General features: G+C 41.1%; 1 protein-coding gene across 1 annotated transcript; it reads left to right on the top strand.

Moving 5' to 3' along the window:
- The first annotated feature begins 301 nt into the window (after positions 1–301).
- ppp1r3b (protein phosphatase 1, regulatory subunit 3B) lies at positions 302–14,478 on the top strand. The gene is made up of 2 exons (XM_059970097.1): positions 302–437; positions 9,273–14,478. The coding sequence occupies exons 1-2, from the start codon at positions 424–426 to the stop codon at positions 10,168–10,170; spliced, it is 912 nt and encodes a 303-aa protein (XP_059826080.1). The 5' UTR covers positions 302–423; the 3' UTR covers positions 10,171–14,478.
- Positions 14,479–15,346: the final 868 nt, after the last annotated feature.

Genomic DNA, 15,346 nt, shown 5'->3' with positions numbered 1-15,346 from the left:
GCGATCTTGCTTTGCAGAATTTAACTTCTTTTTCTTTTCTACTTTGCAATCGTACTTACCTTTGAAATAAAAATATATTTTATGATGAACTATAAATTCTTTTTGCTTTACTGGAATGTGCTGGAATACTCCAGCATTTCCTGAACTCGGCCGGTCATCTGCGCCAACACACACACACTCCGTCGTTAAGCCTAAACTGGGTGTCTGTCAAACAGCGGCCAGGATTCCTATTGGCGGATTTTGCGGAAGACCGCACGGTAATTGGCCGAGAAGATCCATGACGCTTTAGGAGAGGCGGAGTTGTGTTGCGGCAGCGACCCGGAGAGAGAGATCGAGGAGTCGGGGGAGCCGGGTGGGAATTTGGGCATTGGCAGCCATCCGGTCTCAGGGGCAGACTGGAGCTGCCACCGTTACCCCAGCCCTATGAATTACAGCAGGTAAGTGCAAGAGGAGCCAGCGAGCAGAGCGAAGAGTTTAGGTTATTGCAGAAAGTAAATAACTCGCGGAAGTTCCTGTTAACAACTAGGATGGTCGATAATAGATCACTGGTGAAATTTAGAACCGGATGCATTTTACAGAGGTTTATTTTATTATAGTTTACAAGATAGGTCATGTGAAACTAATTGCTTGTTGTTTTCTCCTGATTCTATGGAACTCTAGCTCCCGGCCATGAGAAAGGGACGTTGAGGCTTTCTGCAGGCTGTTGGAGTGGAGTTGGCGAAAGGGGGTGGGGGGGGGGGGGGCTGTCAAAGTACCCGCCGGGCGCTTTAAGTAACTTTTTCACCGCAAGAGTTTGGGGGACTGAAACGGCGGAAATGCAAAAGCTTTACAATTTAGAACCCCTAGCGTATTTTAAAATAGATGATCGGATCTCAGGTTCATTATCTAGTTAAGAGCATGGGGCTAAACGGCAATATATGTTATTAATTTTGCATGCAACTTTGTGGACACGGCTTCGAGCGCATTTCGTTATATGGGAGCTGCCGGAGTGACGCTTGCCCACAAGTTAGGAATGCACTCTTACCCCGTTACCAGAAACGGTCTTGATAATCAATTACATTAGAAGGCGGGTGCACGAACCTAGATGGTTAATATCTCACAGGCACAGATTTTGGCCAGTTCATTCGGTTGCTCTAAAATCAATATACTGTATTTAAGACAGTGAAATATCCCGTAGTTCTCGAGGGGTTGATGGCCGACTTTGACAATTCTTTTATAATTTTAACGTATATGTCGATTTCTGTGTCTTAATTCTCAAAGTTCAAAGTAAATTTATTATGGAGGTACATACATGTCACAATGAGATTCCTTTTCTTGCGGGCATACTCAGTAAACCCACAACAGGATAATAACCGCAATACAATCAATGAAAGACCGCACCGACTGGCGCGTTCAAACCAGAGTGCAAAAGACAACAAACTGTGCAAATGTAAAAATGAAGAAATAATGTTAAATAAATAAGCAATAAATGTTGAGAACATTGAATGAAAAGTCCTTGAAAGGGAGTCCATAGGTTGTGGGAGTATTTCAGTAATGGAGTGAGTGAAGTTATCTCCTATTCCCGTTCCTGGTGCTGAGTCCTGAGGCTCCTGACGGCAGCAGCGAGAAGAGAGCCTGACCTGGCTGGTGGGTGCTGCGTTCCTGCGACAGCGCTCCGTGCAGAGATGTGCTCAATTGAGGGGAAGGCTTTACCCATGATGGACTGGGCCGTATCCACACAAAATGCTGGAGGAACTCGGGGGGGGGGGGGGGGGCAGGCAGCATCTATGGAAAGGGATGATGAACAGTCGATGATTTCTCGATCTTCCAGTAATTGTCCCCACCGCCTCTCCATTCTTCATTCCTGTTTTTCCTCTCCCTGCCTGTCCTTCAACCCCCTCCTACCCTCTTTTCCATGACCTTCTACCCTCTCCGATCTCTTCTTTAGTCATTTATCTCTTTGGCTAATCAACTTGCTAGCTCTTTATTTCACCCCCTCCCGCCCCCCACCCGGTTTCACCTACTACCTCCTCCCTTGTATTTCTTCCGCCCCTTCCCCACATTCTTACTCCGACTTCTCAACTTTTTTCTAGCCCTGAGAAGGGTCTCGATCCAAACAGTCGACTTTCCGTGCCTGCTGTCTGACCTGCTGAGTTCCTCCAAGCATTCTACGTGTGTTGCCTCCAGCATCCGCAGATGTTCTCGTGTTTATGGGCTGTATCCACTACTTTCTGTAGGATTTCCGTTCAGGGACATGGATATTTCCAAACCAGGAATTCAGACTCACGGTTGCCTAAACATGGGGTCTTTCACATCTTTGATGTTCTGGAACGTTCGGCAAGTTCGACAATATTGCAGACGTGTCATTTGCGGTCCCAATCTTTGCAATTCAAATGTCTGCTGGAAGACAAATAAACTCCAGCCGGGTACGTGATGAACATGGCAGAGTTTGTCATTGAACGTCGGCCATAATCGATATCTGTGCTCCTGAGAAGTGTTTATTTGTCGTATACGCCAGAAAAGCAGAAGATACTATTTTTAATATGCCGGAGGAGCAGAAGAAAAGTCTGATAAGAGGGCGAGTAATCTACTTCATTAAATAGGGTTGAGGAATTTTAGTGCTCACCGCATCGGGTGCTTTTCTATGACGTATGGACAATGAATCTTTAGTGTCAACGTCGCATCTAAATGGCCTTGCACTGAAATGTTGGGGTGGGGGGGGGGTGATGCACTCCGATCTCCAGAGGAGGAGTTGAGTTGATAGTTTTTAGATCCATGGAAAGTCTGACAATTGACTCACAGTTGGCACCTTAGGATGTCTCTCCTGCAATTGGCAAGGTTGTTCTACTTTATCAATCCCAACTGATCAGAAGTGTGAATGAGTCCATGGTTTGCTGTAAAAACTATTGAGCTACCCCATTTTATTTTTGAAAATATTGCTCTTGGAAATCTGAATTCTCATTGTTCACTTCCAAGTTGCTAAGGTCATGGGCAGTCGGGGGGGGGGGGGGGGGGGGGGTGGTGTTGTCCTAGAGCCAGTTGAATATACAAATATCTCCTTAAACTGAGAAACAAGGGTTTGCCTGCTAAAATATTTCAGGTTAATGCTCATTGAAGGTCTGCAGTAATTTGAAACACAGGCTTAACTCCATCTGGGAGAGGATATTGAGCTTTGCTGGCGAAATCCAGGAATATATCTTTTAAATTTTATTTATTGATTCAACATGGGGTCCGGTTGTAGCTCCCAGAATGCTTCAGTCACTCCTTTATGATGCAAATTTACATAAACATGGTAAAAAATTTATAAAAGTGTGATTCATCCAGAAAATTGGGGCGTAGCCATTTTTACAACCCATATGCACCTCTGTCCAATGAATGGCTAAACCTGCACTGTAAATTAACCTTTTACTTTAAATTAGATCATCAAAGCTAAGTAAAATCCACAGCAATACCCACAAAATGCTGGAAAAACTCAGCAGGCCAGACAGTATCTATGGAAATTAATAAACAGTTGATGTTTTAGGCTGAGACCCTTCCTCAGGACTGGGAAGGATGGGGAAGACACCAGGACAGAAAGCAGAAAGGTTGGGGGTGGGGGGTGGAGAGGGAAAGGAGACTAGCTGGGGGGTGGAAAAGGTCAAAGGCTAGAGAAGAAGGAATTTGTTCTGTTTAATTCCTCTCCATAGGTTCTGCCTGGCCTGCTGAGTTCCTCCAGCATTTTGTGTTGATGCTCTAGATTTCCAGCATCTACAGATTTTCTTATGTTTATAAAGTAAAACACAAACTTCTAAACATTTAAAATTGGCAGTAATACCCACGCCATGATATCAGCATTAGTTGATGGTCGATTTGACTGACATTTTAGCAGGTGAATTTATTTCTCTACATTTGCTTTTAATTTTTGGGTGAATGCTGTCAAGCATGTTTGGCTTTTGTGTTATCTGATTCAGTTGAGCATTTTGAGAAAATTAGAAATGATAACTATGAAAAATAATTGATGTTGTGCCTTTCAGCAATTGTCACAAAGTGCCAAGAGAGAACTTAACCTGATATTGAATTGACAAAGTGGTCATTAGGGCAACTAACCTGCCCTTCTTGTAAGATGGTGACGCATTTGGACACAGCCGCTAAACAAAGGTCTTCTTTTTTAAGTCTTTTTCTATGATTGCAGAACAATGCTGGGCTTTAAGAGCTGCTCATTACAGGAGGTGTGGACCGTGTTTCTGCCTGCCACGGGAAGGCATCAGAGCTGGTGCACGAGTGCGGCTTGCAGTATAACTGCGAGTGATTGTCTTGGATGTTTCCCTTAAAATTGCAAGGCTCTGTTGGACATTAGTAATGTAAAATAATGCAAGTCCATTCCCCTAGTTTATTACCAAGACAGACAGCGGGGAAGCTGCATGGCCTTGGTTTCACTGAGGACTAAGCCTCAAGCCGTGGGCTTGCCTGCAGCAGCAATCCAGGAGAGGAGATGACAGCGGTGGTGTGGCGTCCATACCAGGCTGGGGAGGGGAGGGGTCGGGACTGGCCCCTCCTGATGGTGCTGCTCTCCAGTGTCAGTGTGTGACAAACTGAATCACGTGCCAGTGTTCTTCTGTGAACCACTGAAAACTGCTTGTTCTTGTTTATAACACAAGCTACATCAATGTACAGGACAGGTCACTCAGAGTCTCGGGCTATATGTATATATTTTTGTGTGACTGCATCGTTTATGATATGAGCCTCGAGCTGTGTATGGCTGTTGATGCTCTGTTTTGCACCTTGGTCCTGGAGGAGCATTGTTTCATTCAGATGTATTCATGTATGGTTGAATGACAATGAAACTTAAAGTTAACAACATCTTAGTTAGAGAGGTAGGCTTTAAAAATCTTAAAGGAGGAACAGGTGAAGAACTTAAGATTATTCTGTACCTTGGGGACCGCATATAACAACGCAAAAAAATAGGAGCAGGAGGAGATAGCCAGGCCCCTTGAATCTGCTCTGCCATTCCACATGAAAATGACTTATCCATGGGAGCCTCAATTCCTCTTCTCCACTTCCCCTGAACCCTCAATTTTCCAATCTGTTAATTATCTCTGCTTTAATCTGCACATTCCCCCCCCCCCCACCTTCTGGAGAAGAGGTCCAGGGAGAATTGGTGGGGTGAGGGGAGTTGAGACTGGACATAGAGCCTGCATTTTGAGATAGTTGCGGGGAGGGATCATGCCATTGGTGGGCTTAAACACGAGTGGACATTTAAAATTGATGCATTGGTAAATCAAGAGACAATGAAGGCCAGTAGGTCTAGGTGTGATAGGTGAAGTGACAATGTAAGTCAGCATAGGTGCAGCTGAGCTTTGGACAGATTGAAGTTTATGGATGGTATTATTGCACTCTAATGATGGGAGCATTCACACAGTGTCACACCGATACTTAATGTGTGGATGGAACTGTGCTTCTGCGGATCTGTTCCTTTACCTTTTCTCCAGTTGGTCTATGTAGAGATGTTGTTTATGGAATTGTACTGAATTGCTCTCGGTTCTCAAATTAAAGATTACTTTTGTACAGTATGTTGACATTTCCAGATTCTCCTTTTCACTGTAGTTGCTCATTACTGTATTTGATTTTCAGTTTTGAGATCAGCCCTGGTTCATTGGTAACAATGTTAGAAGGCTCTAAATTTAAGTGCCAGCTCAGAAATTTGAGAATGTAATCTGGGTGTACTGTACTTTGGGAACTAGGTGGGTTTATTCTCAACTAGTTTATTTTCCCTTCACTTTAAAGCCAAGTTAAGGTTATCACGTTGACACAGTGTATGCACAGTTGCTTTCCCCGAGTCATAAATCTAGATTATTAATTGTTTTCCCTTGTCAAGTATTGGTATGGGAACTAGTTTCCTCAGCTGTGCACATTTTTTATGTAACTTATCAAAGCTTATAGTTTGTTCAAATTTTTTTATTCCTACAGTTAATGGGTTAATGAGTTGGTGTTGTTACCTGCAAATTGCTTCTGGTGTGCAGCAACAAGCATCTTTTGAACAAATATTTTCATAAAATCCCTGGTGCGTTGGGAGAGGGGAGCAAGATGGATTGGAAAGGGGAAGGGAGGAAAAGCCTGCTGTATTTGCATGTTTTGACGTATGGAGTTTCATGGTTAACCATAGTTGTAAATGGGCTTTTGTTTATCCAGGGCAAGTTGCCTTAAATTTCATTTCATCTGGGGGATGGTAAGTTTCATAATGTGTGTAAACTTCTGAAAGTTTCAGTTCCTTCCGTGTGTCCACTGCAGGTGGATTAAATTTCATTGGTGTTCTAAAATTAGGTAAAGCCTCATTGTAAAAACAGCTGCATATTACTGTATACAGCTAAAGTTTCTGAGCTACCCTGGCCTTAGTTTTGAAGGGCAGCACCATCAATTTGAAGTGCCAGTCAAGTTTGTCAACAGCAAAATAGTTTTTAAGTTAATTTGCTGGCTATTAGTGAGTTTGTCTCAGTTCTGTAAGAACACATGCCATTTATTCTATGCTGCAACTAGATTGTATTAGGTGGTATTCTGAAATCTTTCCATGGGGGTTGGGTGCTTTCTTTTCTAAAACCAAGGAGTTATATGCACAAGGAGTTATAATTCACAAAATTACAGGATCTAAGAATTTTTATGTTGAAGAAGATAATATATAAATATAAGATGATTCACCTTTGCCTCTATTTGTTTAACCTGCTTCAGTGTTTAATGTTTATTGCTGATCCTTAACCTAGAATCCATGTTGCCAGCATTATCGTTGTATTCTATGTTCTGAATGTGTCAAAAGTCTACTGTCAGCTGTGAATTGATGCCACAACCTCTTTCAGTTGGTCTCTGGAGTGTACTGTCCAAAGATTCAAGAGTGCACTAAGAATTTCTCCTTTCTCTGAATCGTAAGAAGACAATCATTTATTATCCTTCTATTTCATCCCCACCACCCCTCCCACTCATTCCATCAAACTTTGCTGTGTCTGCTAGATCGTTTCTCATCTGAATTTCACAGACTGTAACCACCTTTCTCTTCAATATCTCCTCACAGAATCACCTGTTCACCTCAGAGAATTTACATATCACTGTCTCCAAGGAAACTCTTCATTGGATGTAGAGACAAAAGATCCTCACAGCAGTCTCCTAATGCAGTCTTGCTGAAGTGCTGTGTTGCAACAAAGTCTCCAAGTTTTATATCACATCTCCATCAGTGAAAAAACATGTCCCATGCTATGTATTTCCTTGCCATTCATGGACTTTTCTGGTAACGTTCTGCACATACAAACATCCCAGGCACACAAACATTTTTTTTAAAGTTATTTTTCTTTTCTGTCGACCGAAATGTATCATCTCTCATTTTCTGAAGTATTTAACCAGTTTGCATCCTTTTATTGAGCCTTTGTATCTTCCCAGCACTCAAGGCGCTTTACAAGAATTCTATGTTACCACCTCAGTTATGGAAGTACTTAGAGTGATGATGGAAGCTTAAAGATTTGAGGGTTGCCATAGAAAATGGAAGTGGTTTGAGGAGAGATTTGCAGAGCATGGAGCACAGAGCTGAAGGCCATTAATAAAGCAACTAAAATTATGAATTGTGTGTGTTGATTGGATTTCCAGCATCTGCAAATTTTCTCTTGTTTAAAATTTTGAGCTGAAGAAGTTGGAGATGGGGGGGCTAACTGTAAACCAGGATGAGGACATTCTTCAAATGAAGGCCTTGATGAGGGTTGGAGGTGCTAATAGTTAATCAACTCAGTTTACGGAGGCTGCTAATGAATGCATTGGTAAAGTGAAACTTGGAGATGATAAAATGAAGAGATTTTAGTAGCATATGTTAAGAGATGAACAATGAAGCGGGTGGTTTTGTGGTCAGACATGGTAATGCACAGAGGCTGAGATTAGCCTGCCTGCTGGCTTTTGCATTTGTTCAAGTACTGGAGTGCACTTCAGTCTAAGTTGTTAATTTCCAGCCAATGAGAAATAATGAACCGTATTGCTGGTGTAAGTTTGTCCCTCCATCTGAACCCACGATTGCTTGGCCCTGCCCCTAAAATAGTTTTTGCTTTGCTGAGCTTGTTTAAAGTAGCAACTGAATTATAATTTATATTTTATTTTTGCATTGTAGTTGTGATACTTGTCCTCCAAGGCACTTTTTAATCCCTTTGTCAGCTCCTGGGAACATGGCAAAGATTGGGATAGGAGGAGGAACATTTTAAGTGATTTGGACTTCGGTTTAGTTCTTTGAAACAGTGGCACCTCTGGAAGTTCAGCACTTGAAAGTCTCTGTAGTTGTTTGGGTTTGAGTCTGGAACAGGACTTGAATTGCTAACCGTCTGACTGTAACGAGTAGTCACCGCTGAGCCACAGCTGGAGCAGTGGGGTAGTAAACAGTACCACTGACTGTGCAACACTCTCACTCCCAGAGTGTCAGGTCTAATGTCCAAACTATCATCAGATCACTGTCAATGACTTCTTTGACTCAAATATCTTGGAATGAAAATGCATTCTAGTTAACAGTTAGTGAAGTGTAGTGGAAATGTTTGGTTGGTCAGAGCTTGTGATCTTGTGTTGATGATAGTCATTTTTTTTAGAACCTCCTCATCCCTCCCCCATTGATTTCTGCTGATGGTAACATCCAAACCCAGCAAACAGAAACTCTGGGTACGGAATGGCAGACTTAAGTTGGTCTATGTGCTTTAGTTTGCATGTTATCCAGCAACAGAATTGTGTATGCTTTGAATTACATGTCATTTTGTGTCATGAAGTCTCATGTCATAGAGAGAGACCATGCTGATTAGCAAATACTGATTTACCTCCACAGTCCAGAACCTTTAATGGCTTGACAATTCAAGTGCTCGTCTCAATACTTAACATCGTAAGAGTACCTGCCGCTCAAAAAAAAAATATTCCAAACTCCAACCATCCTCTGGGTGGAAAAGTAAGTTCTTTGTCAGATTTAAATCTTCTGCTCTTTCCCTTGTACGCTGTCTGGTTTTAGCCACCTCTACTATTGTGAATGTCTCATGACACCTCCCAGTGCCCTTAAAATCTCAATTCTTTCCTCAGTATCTGAGCATTCATTTTCTCACTTAAACACGATGAGACTTGTCTTTCTTGCTGCAGATAGCATCTCAATATGCTGAACAAAATGGAGGGAAAACAATAGCAGTTACTAAATGTTCCACTTGTGGAAAAATTGCTTAGCCTGGTAAATGGCTAGGGGAAAAAGCCATCCTCAGTTATGTCTTGGATGTAACAACTAACTCCTTTGCCCCAGTTTAATGCTGTTTCTTTGTTTCCTCCAGCATGCTTGAGATCTTATCTCCTACCTCTACCATACCAGTTGACTTCACTATGCAGCTCTACCTTCCTTCTCAATTCAAGCAACGGAACTGCACCCGAAAGAGAACACTGAGAGTAACGCAGCCACTTCGGCCGTGCATCCAGCTTCGGCTTGGTGAAGATACACCAGCCGAGAAGCGCAGAAGCAAGGAGCAGAAACGTGTTTCCTTTGCTGACAGCAAGGGCTTACCTCTGACTGCAGTTAAGTTCTTTGATTTGCACAGCCTAGATTTTTCCGTCAACGTTGATGAGTTGATCAGTAGTTTAGTGGATCTAAAGACAGAAGATGGAAACAGCCTGCTCTTGGACTTTGCACAGCCCACTTCCGATTTCCTGGATTTCAAGAACCGTTTGGAAGCTGACTTTGTTTGCCTTGAGAACTGCCTGCTGCAGGAGGGTAAGATCATGGGGACTATCAAAGTGAAAAATATTGCTTTTGAGAAGTCTTTGAAAGTTAGGATAACATTTGACACCTGGAAAACCTTTCAGGACCATGATTGCTGCTATGTCCAAGATTCTTATGGTGGCTCGGATAGAGACACTTTCACGTTCAAGGTGTGCTTGCCAGTATACATTGCGCCACATGAAAGAATAGAGTTTGCCATCTGTTATGAATGTGGAGGGAAGATCTTTTGGGATAATAACAAAGGGGAAAATTACAGGTTGATCCGATCAGAGCTGAAACACACTCCGGAGATGGGCAAATCAAATCAGTCACTGGATGCCTTGTTAACAGGTTCTAACCAAATGTCAGGTTATGGAATTGAGTTTGATTGCTTTGGTGGGCTCAGATGCTCCTATGGTGTATTCCCTGAATGGCCCAGCTATGCCGGTTATGACAAAACTGGACCATATTACTGAGCAATTTACTTGGTTTTAAGTATACATATGCTGGGTTATAGTAAGGCAGCTGCAGGTTATAACCATTAATATGTGTTCTGCCAGCATGTCCAAAACTTGCTCATTTAATAAATCTGTTGTGTCAGTATGCAAATGTGTGCTGCAAATCAGAATGAGTGCCTTCTGCAGATTACAGAATCGAATTCCAAGCACTAAACTTTGGGATTCTGTGTGCCAAGTTTTATAATTGATCTGTGACGCTGATCAATTCAAGGATTCCTTTCAATTACTGTACCTCTGATTCTTCCTGACTCTTCCGAACAGCTTCAAAGTATTTGAAGAAGCTATTATTGTGCAATTTTGAACACTTGGAACAAAGTTGTGGTTATTGTAATGGAGCTGTCACATCTGAAACTGTGCTGGTCACTACAAACGTGCCTAGATGTCTAAGCTACTGATCTTTTTCAGTTATTCATTTTGCAAAGTAATAAAACTTTCCTTGTTTTAACCTGCTTACAGGTTTGGCTTTTGAGCAAAGATAAGTCTAGTGGCTGCTTATTTTTGTAAATACAATCCACTGCAGAGTTGTGTACATTCTAGTCAATGGATGTGACAGCAAACTGGTTTGATCAGTTTTAACTATCTGGGGGGTAAAGGTTGAACACATTCATAGACATGTAGAAATTTTGCAATGGATGATCATATTAATTATTTCTTGCATTCACAGAAGTAATTTGAACTATGTTTTTAAAATCCTGCACATTATAGAAGAGGATTTTTATGAAGAAATATTTTATTGATTGCTGTTTGTGTGTTGTTTTAATTAGTGGATTATTCTGAAATTGGGAGGAGCTTGCTGTGAGCACCAATGACTGTTTCTGTTGTGAATCATTTAGACTACTTGCTAAACCTGAGCCTATGTAACTCTCTGAATTATCATGAGCAAGCAAGAATATGCATCATTGTGATGACCTGAAGGGATGGATTAAAATGCAGCTCCTTTGCACCCCTAAAATTTCATGCCCAAGTGACTGTGCAGCAAACACGTGAGAAGAATGTGCTGAGACACAGGAAGATGAACATTGCATCCCCTGAAGGGTGCTGTCCATGACAACCACTTCCCAACAGCAAGAATCAGTGAGGCGCCTGGGCCCAGTCACGTTGTCACTGAGAAAGCTGTCCAAGAGCCCCAACTAGTGCTTCTGAGCGAGTTGACGTGAAGGTCAGTCTGCAGCAGACCCTTGAGCTCTAATCTTCTGCAGTGAAGGATTTCATTGAAAGGCCTAGATAGTGAATTCAGAGAAAATAGGGTCTTAAAAAATACACAAGGCCTTTCTTCATATTAAATGGCAGAGCAGATTTGATAGGCTTGGTGGCCTAATTCTGCTCCTATAGTTTATGGTCTTATAGTATTAGCACTTTACTTATCTTTTGGCTTCATTGCACACTGACACAGATGATGCATTTCACTGTGTGTTTCGATGGACATGTGACCAATACAGCTAACCTTTGAACCTCCGCAGTTGAGCACTGTCCAATGATTCTACTGCCCATTTTGCATCCAAACAAGACCTACCTTTTGACTTTTACCTTGCAGCATCAGCTCTTTGCCATTTAATCTCCTTCCACCCAACCACAGGCCTTCCCTCTAGGTCTTTCCACTTCTCCCTTTTTCTATAAAATGTAATTATTTCCTCTTGCAGCCTTGATAGGTCATTGATCTGAATCACTAACCATTCCTTGCATTAGGGTTCTAACCCTAACCATTCCTTGCTCTGCAGATACCACTCGACCTCAGAGGATTTCCAGCATTTTGTTTTCAAAATGTGTCTGCCCCCAATTCCACAGCTTCTGAAGCTTGTAAAATGCAATGTGATTTCAATCCAATTTAGTGCAGTGATTATCTGTGACAGTTCATGGCTTCTTACAGTGCATATTAACAGTTCCATCATCCTTTGCCTACATAAATCTCATAACACTTAGGTAGGTCTTGGAACGACAACAGAATAGCTTGAATTCTTTCTTTACATAAATCTCTTAACACTTAGGTAGGTCTTGGAACGACAACAGAATGGTTTGAATTCTTTCTTTAGGTGCAACACTCTAGGCATTCAGCTAGTGCTTTAGGGAATATGTTACTCAAGGCTTTCCTTATTTCCTAAAGATGCAAAATGTTTGCTTTGGCTGAGAATTTCAGAAATTATGACCTTTTTATCTTTTCCAGCAATGTCATAAAATCTTAGAGTTATAACATTGTTGATGCAAAAGAGACCGTAAGGTTCTTGTCAGCTTGAGTAGAGTAATACTATCCATTTCATTCTTCACTCCTTCCCACTGTGCTAATTGTTCTCAAGTTCACCATTGATTCCACTTCCTTCATCTCTCCAGATCTTGCTTTCACATTCCCACTTGCATCTTATCCCAAGGTGTTAAATCCATTCTCCTAGTTGTGGAACCCTGCGCTAAGTCGTAACATTACCTTCTCTGTAAATCAGTCACTTGGTTAAATTCCTTCTCACCCATTTTTGCTCCAAGAATAACAATCCTAGCTTCTGCAGTTGAATCTAATAGCAGAAATTTCTCAACCCTAGAACCATTCGTTCCTATGCCCTCTCAGAGATTGTTATATCCTTCTGAAAGAATAATTGATGGCAATATTGAAGTTGTGGTCAGTCCTAGTAGTTGCACAAATTTCATATCATATATCTACCATTGTACACTTCTGTGGATCCCAGGATGCTATATGCACTTCCACTTAAACAGATTTATGTAAATGTCCTCAATGCTACACTCTTTACCTGTAGATCTTAATTCCAACCCTCTTCCCTAATACAATTTTATTTTGAAAGTTGTAGATCATTATTGGATAATCTTGCCTCTGCAGAGCTGGTACTTGCATTTAAGCTATGGTGGGTAGAGAAGTTTTCTAACTTCATTTAGGCATGTGGGTTTGGTCAATCTGTCACCCAGGAGAGACTTGTATTAATTATTTACCCTCCTTTTAATTTAAAAGGAGTCTTAAAAAGGCTCGGCCATGAAGAAAAATATATTAGACCTTCTGCAGATGAAAGAGGCTGATACTTTTTGTTTAGTAAGTTACAGGAGACATGAGCCAAGTTGCAAAAGGAATACAATCCAGTTAATTGTTGAGTTGGCCCAAGGGGGCAGAATGGCCTCTGATATCCATGGGTATATGTACTTTGTGGCTGTTGTACAATTTCGATGACCACTGGCCTGTGAACAATATTGTCTTTGTACTTTATACAATAAAAATTGTCTTCAAGTCAAATTCTTCACTTGTATCTTTTTCTGACTCAAAATTGCCTTTTAAACCTGGTTTCCTACCTGGCTGGGCAGATTTCATTTTGAAATTACTGCATTAAATGTACAGGGATTTGGGAGAAGAAAGATGGCAGGCAGATAAAAACGATAATCAAGACAAAGCTGATGCAAGTGTGGATATTTGCTTCCTGTGCCAGGGAGCTTTCTAAACACAGCAGTTGCCACTTATAAGGGTCAAACAATTTAAGTTAAACTTAGCACTAAATTCATCAAATAGCGCTCTTCAATTCTTACTGTAATTGAAGTTGGAAGGGCAGCTTTGCAAACATACAAATTGTCTGTAGAAATCAGGATGATAGGTTACTGCACCTGTCTTACTGCTGAAGAGGTGCAGCATAAGACATTGCGTTATTATTTAGCTTTTCTTAAAAAAAACACAATGCTGGGTAAGTTGTTTAGTTCAGCTATACAACTTAGTGCAGACCAGATGGAGACAATCACTTAGTATATCAATGACTGATCTATTAATGCATTGGAAAATTTATGTACTCAGGGAAGTCAGCTTCACAGCATTAATTGTGGGTACTTGGGATTTGTGTCTCCAAGAAGCTTTGAAACCAATTGTGTTGAAAGTTATCTGAAAGAATATGAAATGTGTCAATCACCCATGTGGTAAAGGCACTGTAAATAGACAAAGGGTCTCGGCCCAAGACTGCACCTTTCAACGGATGCTGCCCGACCTGCTGAGTTCATCCAGCTTGTTTGTACTGTAAATAGAGAAGTTCAGGATCAGGAATGGGGTAAGGAACATTAAGAAGCATTAAAGAACACAGAGGTAACAAGTCCATTCCAATGCCTTCAATTTTTGCGACATCTTTGTTATGTCTTTTTAGATTATAAAGATCGTACCTGTGTTTTGGAAATCCTTTGTTTTACAAATTGTTTGAAATTTAGAAATCTTTTATAAGATGGAGATCCTCAGTGAGTTTTAAATGTGTTTTAGTGATGTTGTTTGGTTTTAAAAGTGTATCACTAAAAATAAATGAACTGTCTTTTAATCTATGTTGTTAACTGGAAGTGTTTTGTATTTGTTAGGGATGGGGGTGGGGTTGCCCACCACACAAATAGTGGGTATTGGCAGCTAAAGTCTCCATGGAGGATAAACGGGAAGTGAATTAGTCTTTGAAGATTAGGTAGTTACAGTATAATCTCCATTCAGTGAGGGTACCATAGTGCTCTATATCAGATAAGGCTTATGGTCTTCACTTGAGTTTAGAATTTCAGTCAGCAAACCCAATACTATTACACTAGAACCCAACCTATAACTCCAGTAATAAAAAACATTTGATCAAGCACGTTATGTAAAATGTTTGATTGTTTGCACAATATTACAAACTATTTATTTCCTATTCACTGATTAACCATATGCCAGTTCAGCCTGACACATAGACATTGGATTGGATTTAAGATTTTCATGATATTTGTTCACCTCCTCTATACGGGGGGCATGGAAGGAAAATATAGCGACTTTCTTGTACATAAGTTACATCTTTCTGAAACTATTAGAATTATGCCCCTCTCTCACAGGGGACAAAATTTGTAAAGTGTTTAAACTTTAGCAGCTGCTGAAAGGAGTTGGATAATATGTTATGGCAAAGTCATTCAGCCACTGTATTCTCCCTTTTGATGCAATTCTGATTCTCCTCTGGTGTCCTGCACTTCATCTTTAGTACTCACTTTCATCACTGTTAAGCTTTCCCATCACCACAGTCTTTGAGTCTTGGCCAGTACCATATATCAGTTCTTAAATTTGATCTTCCTTGCTGTGCTGGCTGGATTTGGAAACTTTAGTACCTTTAACAAGATAGAGGTAATGTGTTTTAAGCTAATCCAGGTATCCCTCTCCTTTGGCCCC

Source organism: Hypanus sabinus, chromosome 5 (assembly GCF_030144855.1).
Source record: "Hypanus sabinus isolate sHypSab1 chromosome 5, sHypSab1.hap1, whole genome shotgun sequence".
Lineage (NCBI taxonomy): Eukaryota > Metazoa > Chordata > Chondrichthyes > Myliobatiformes > Dasyatidae > Hypanus > Hypanus sabinus.
The sequence above is the reverse complement of the archived record's forward strand: the minus strand, read 5'-3'. Positions and strand labels throughout refer to the sequence as shown.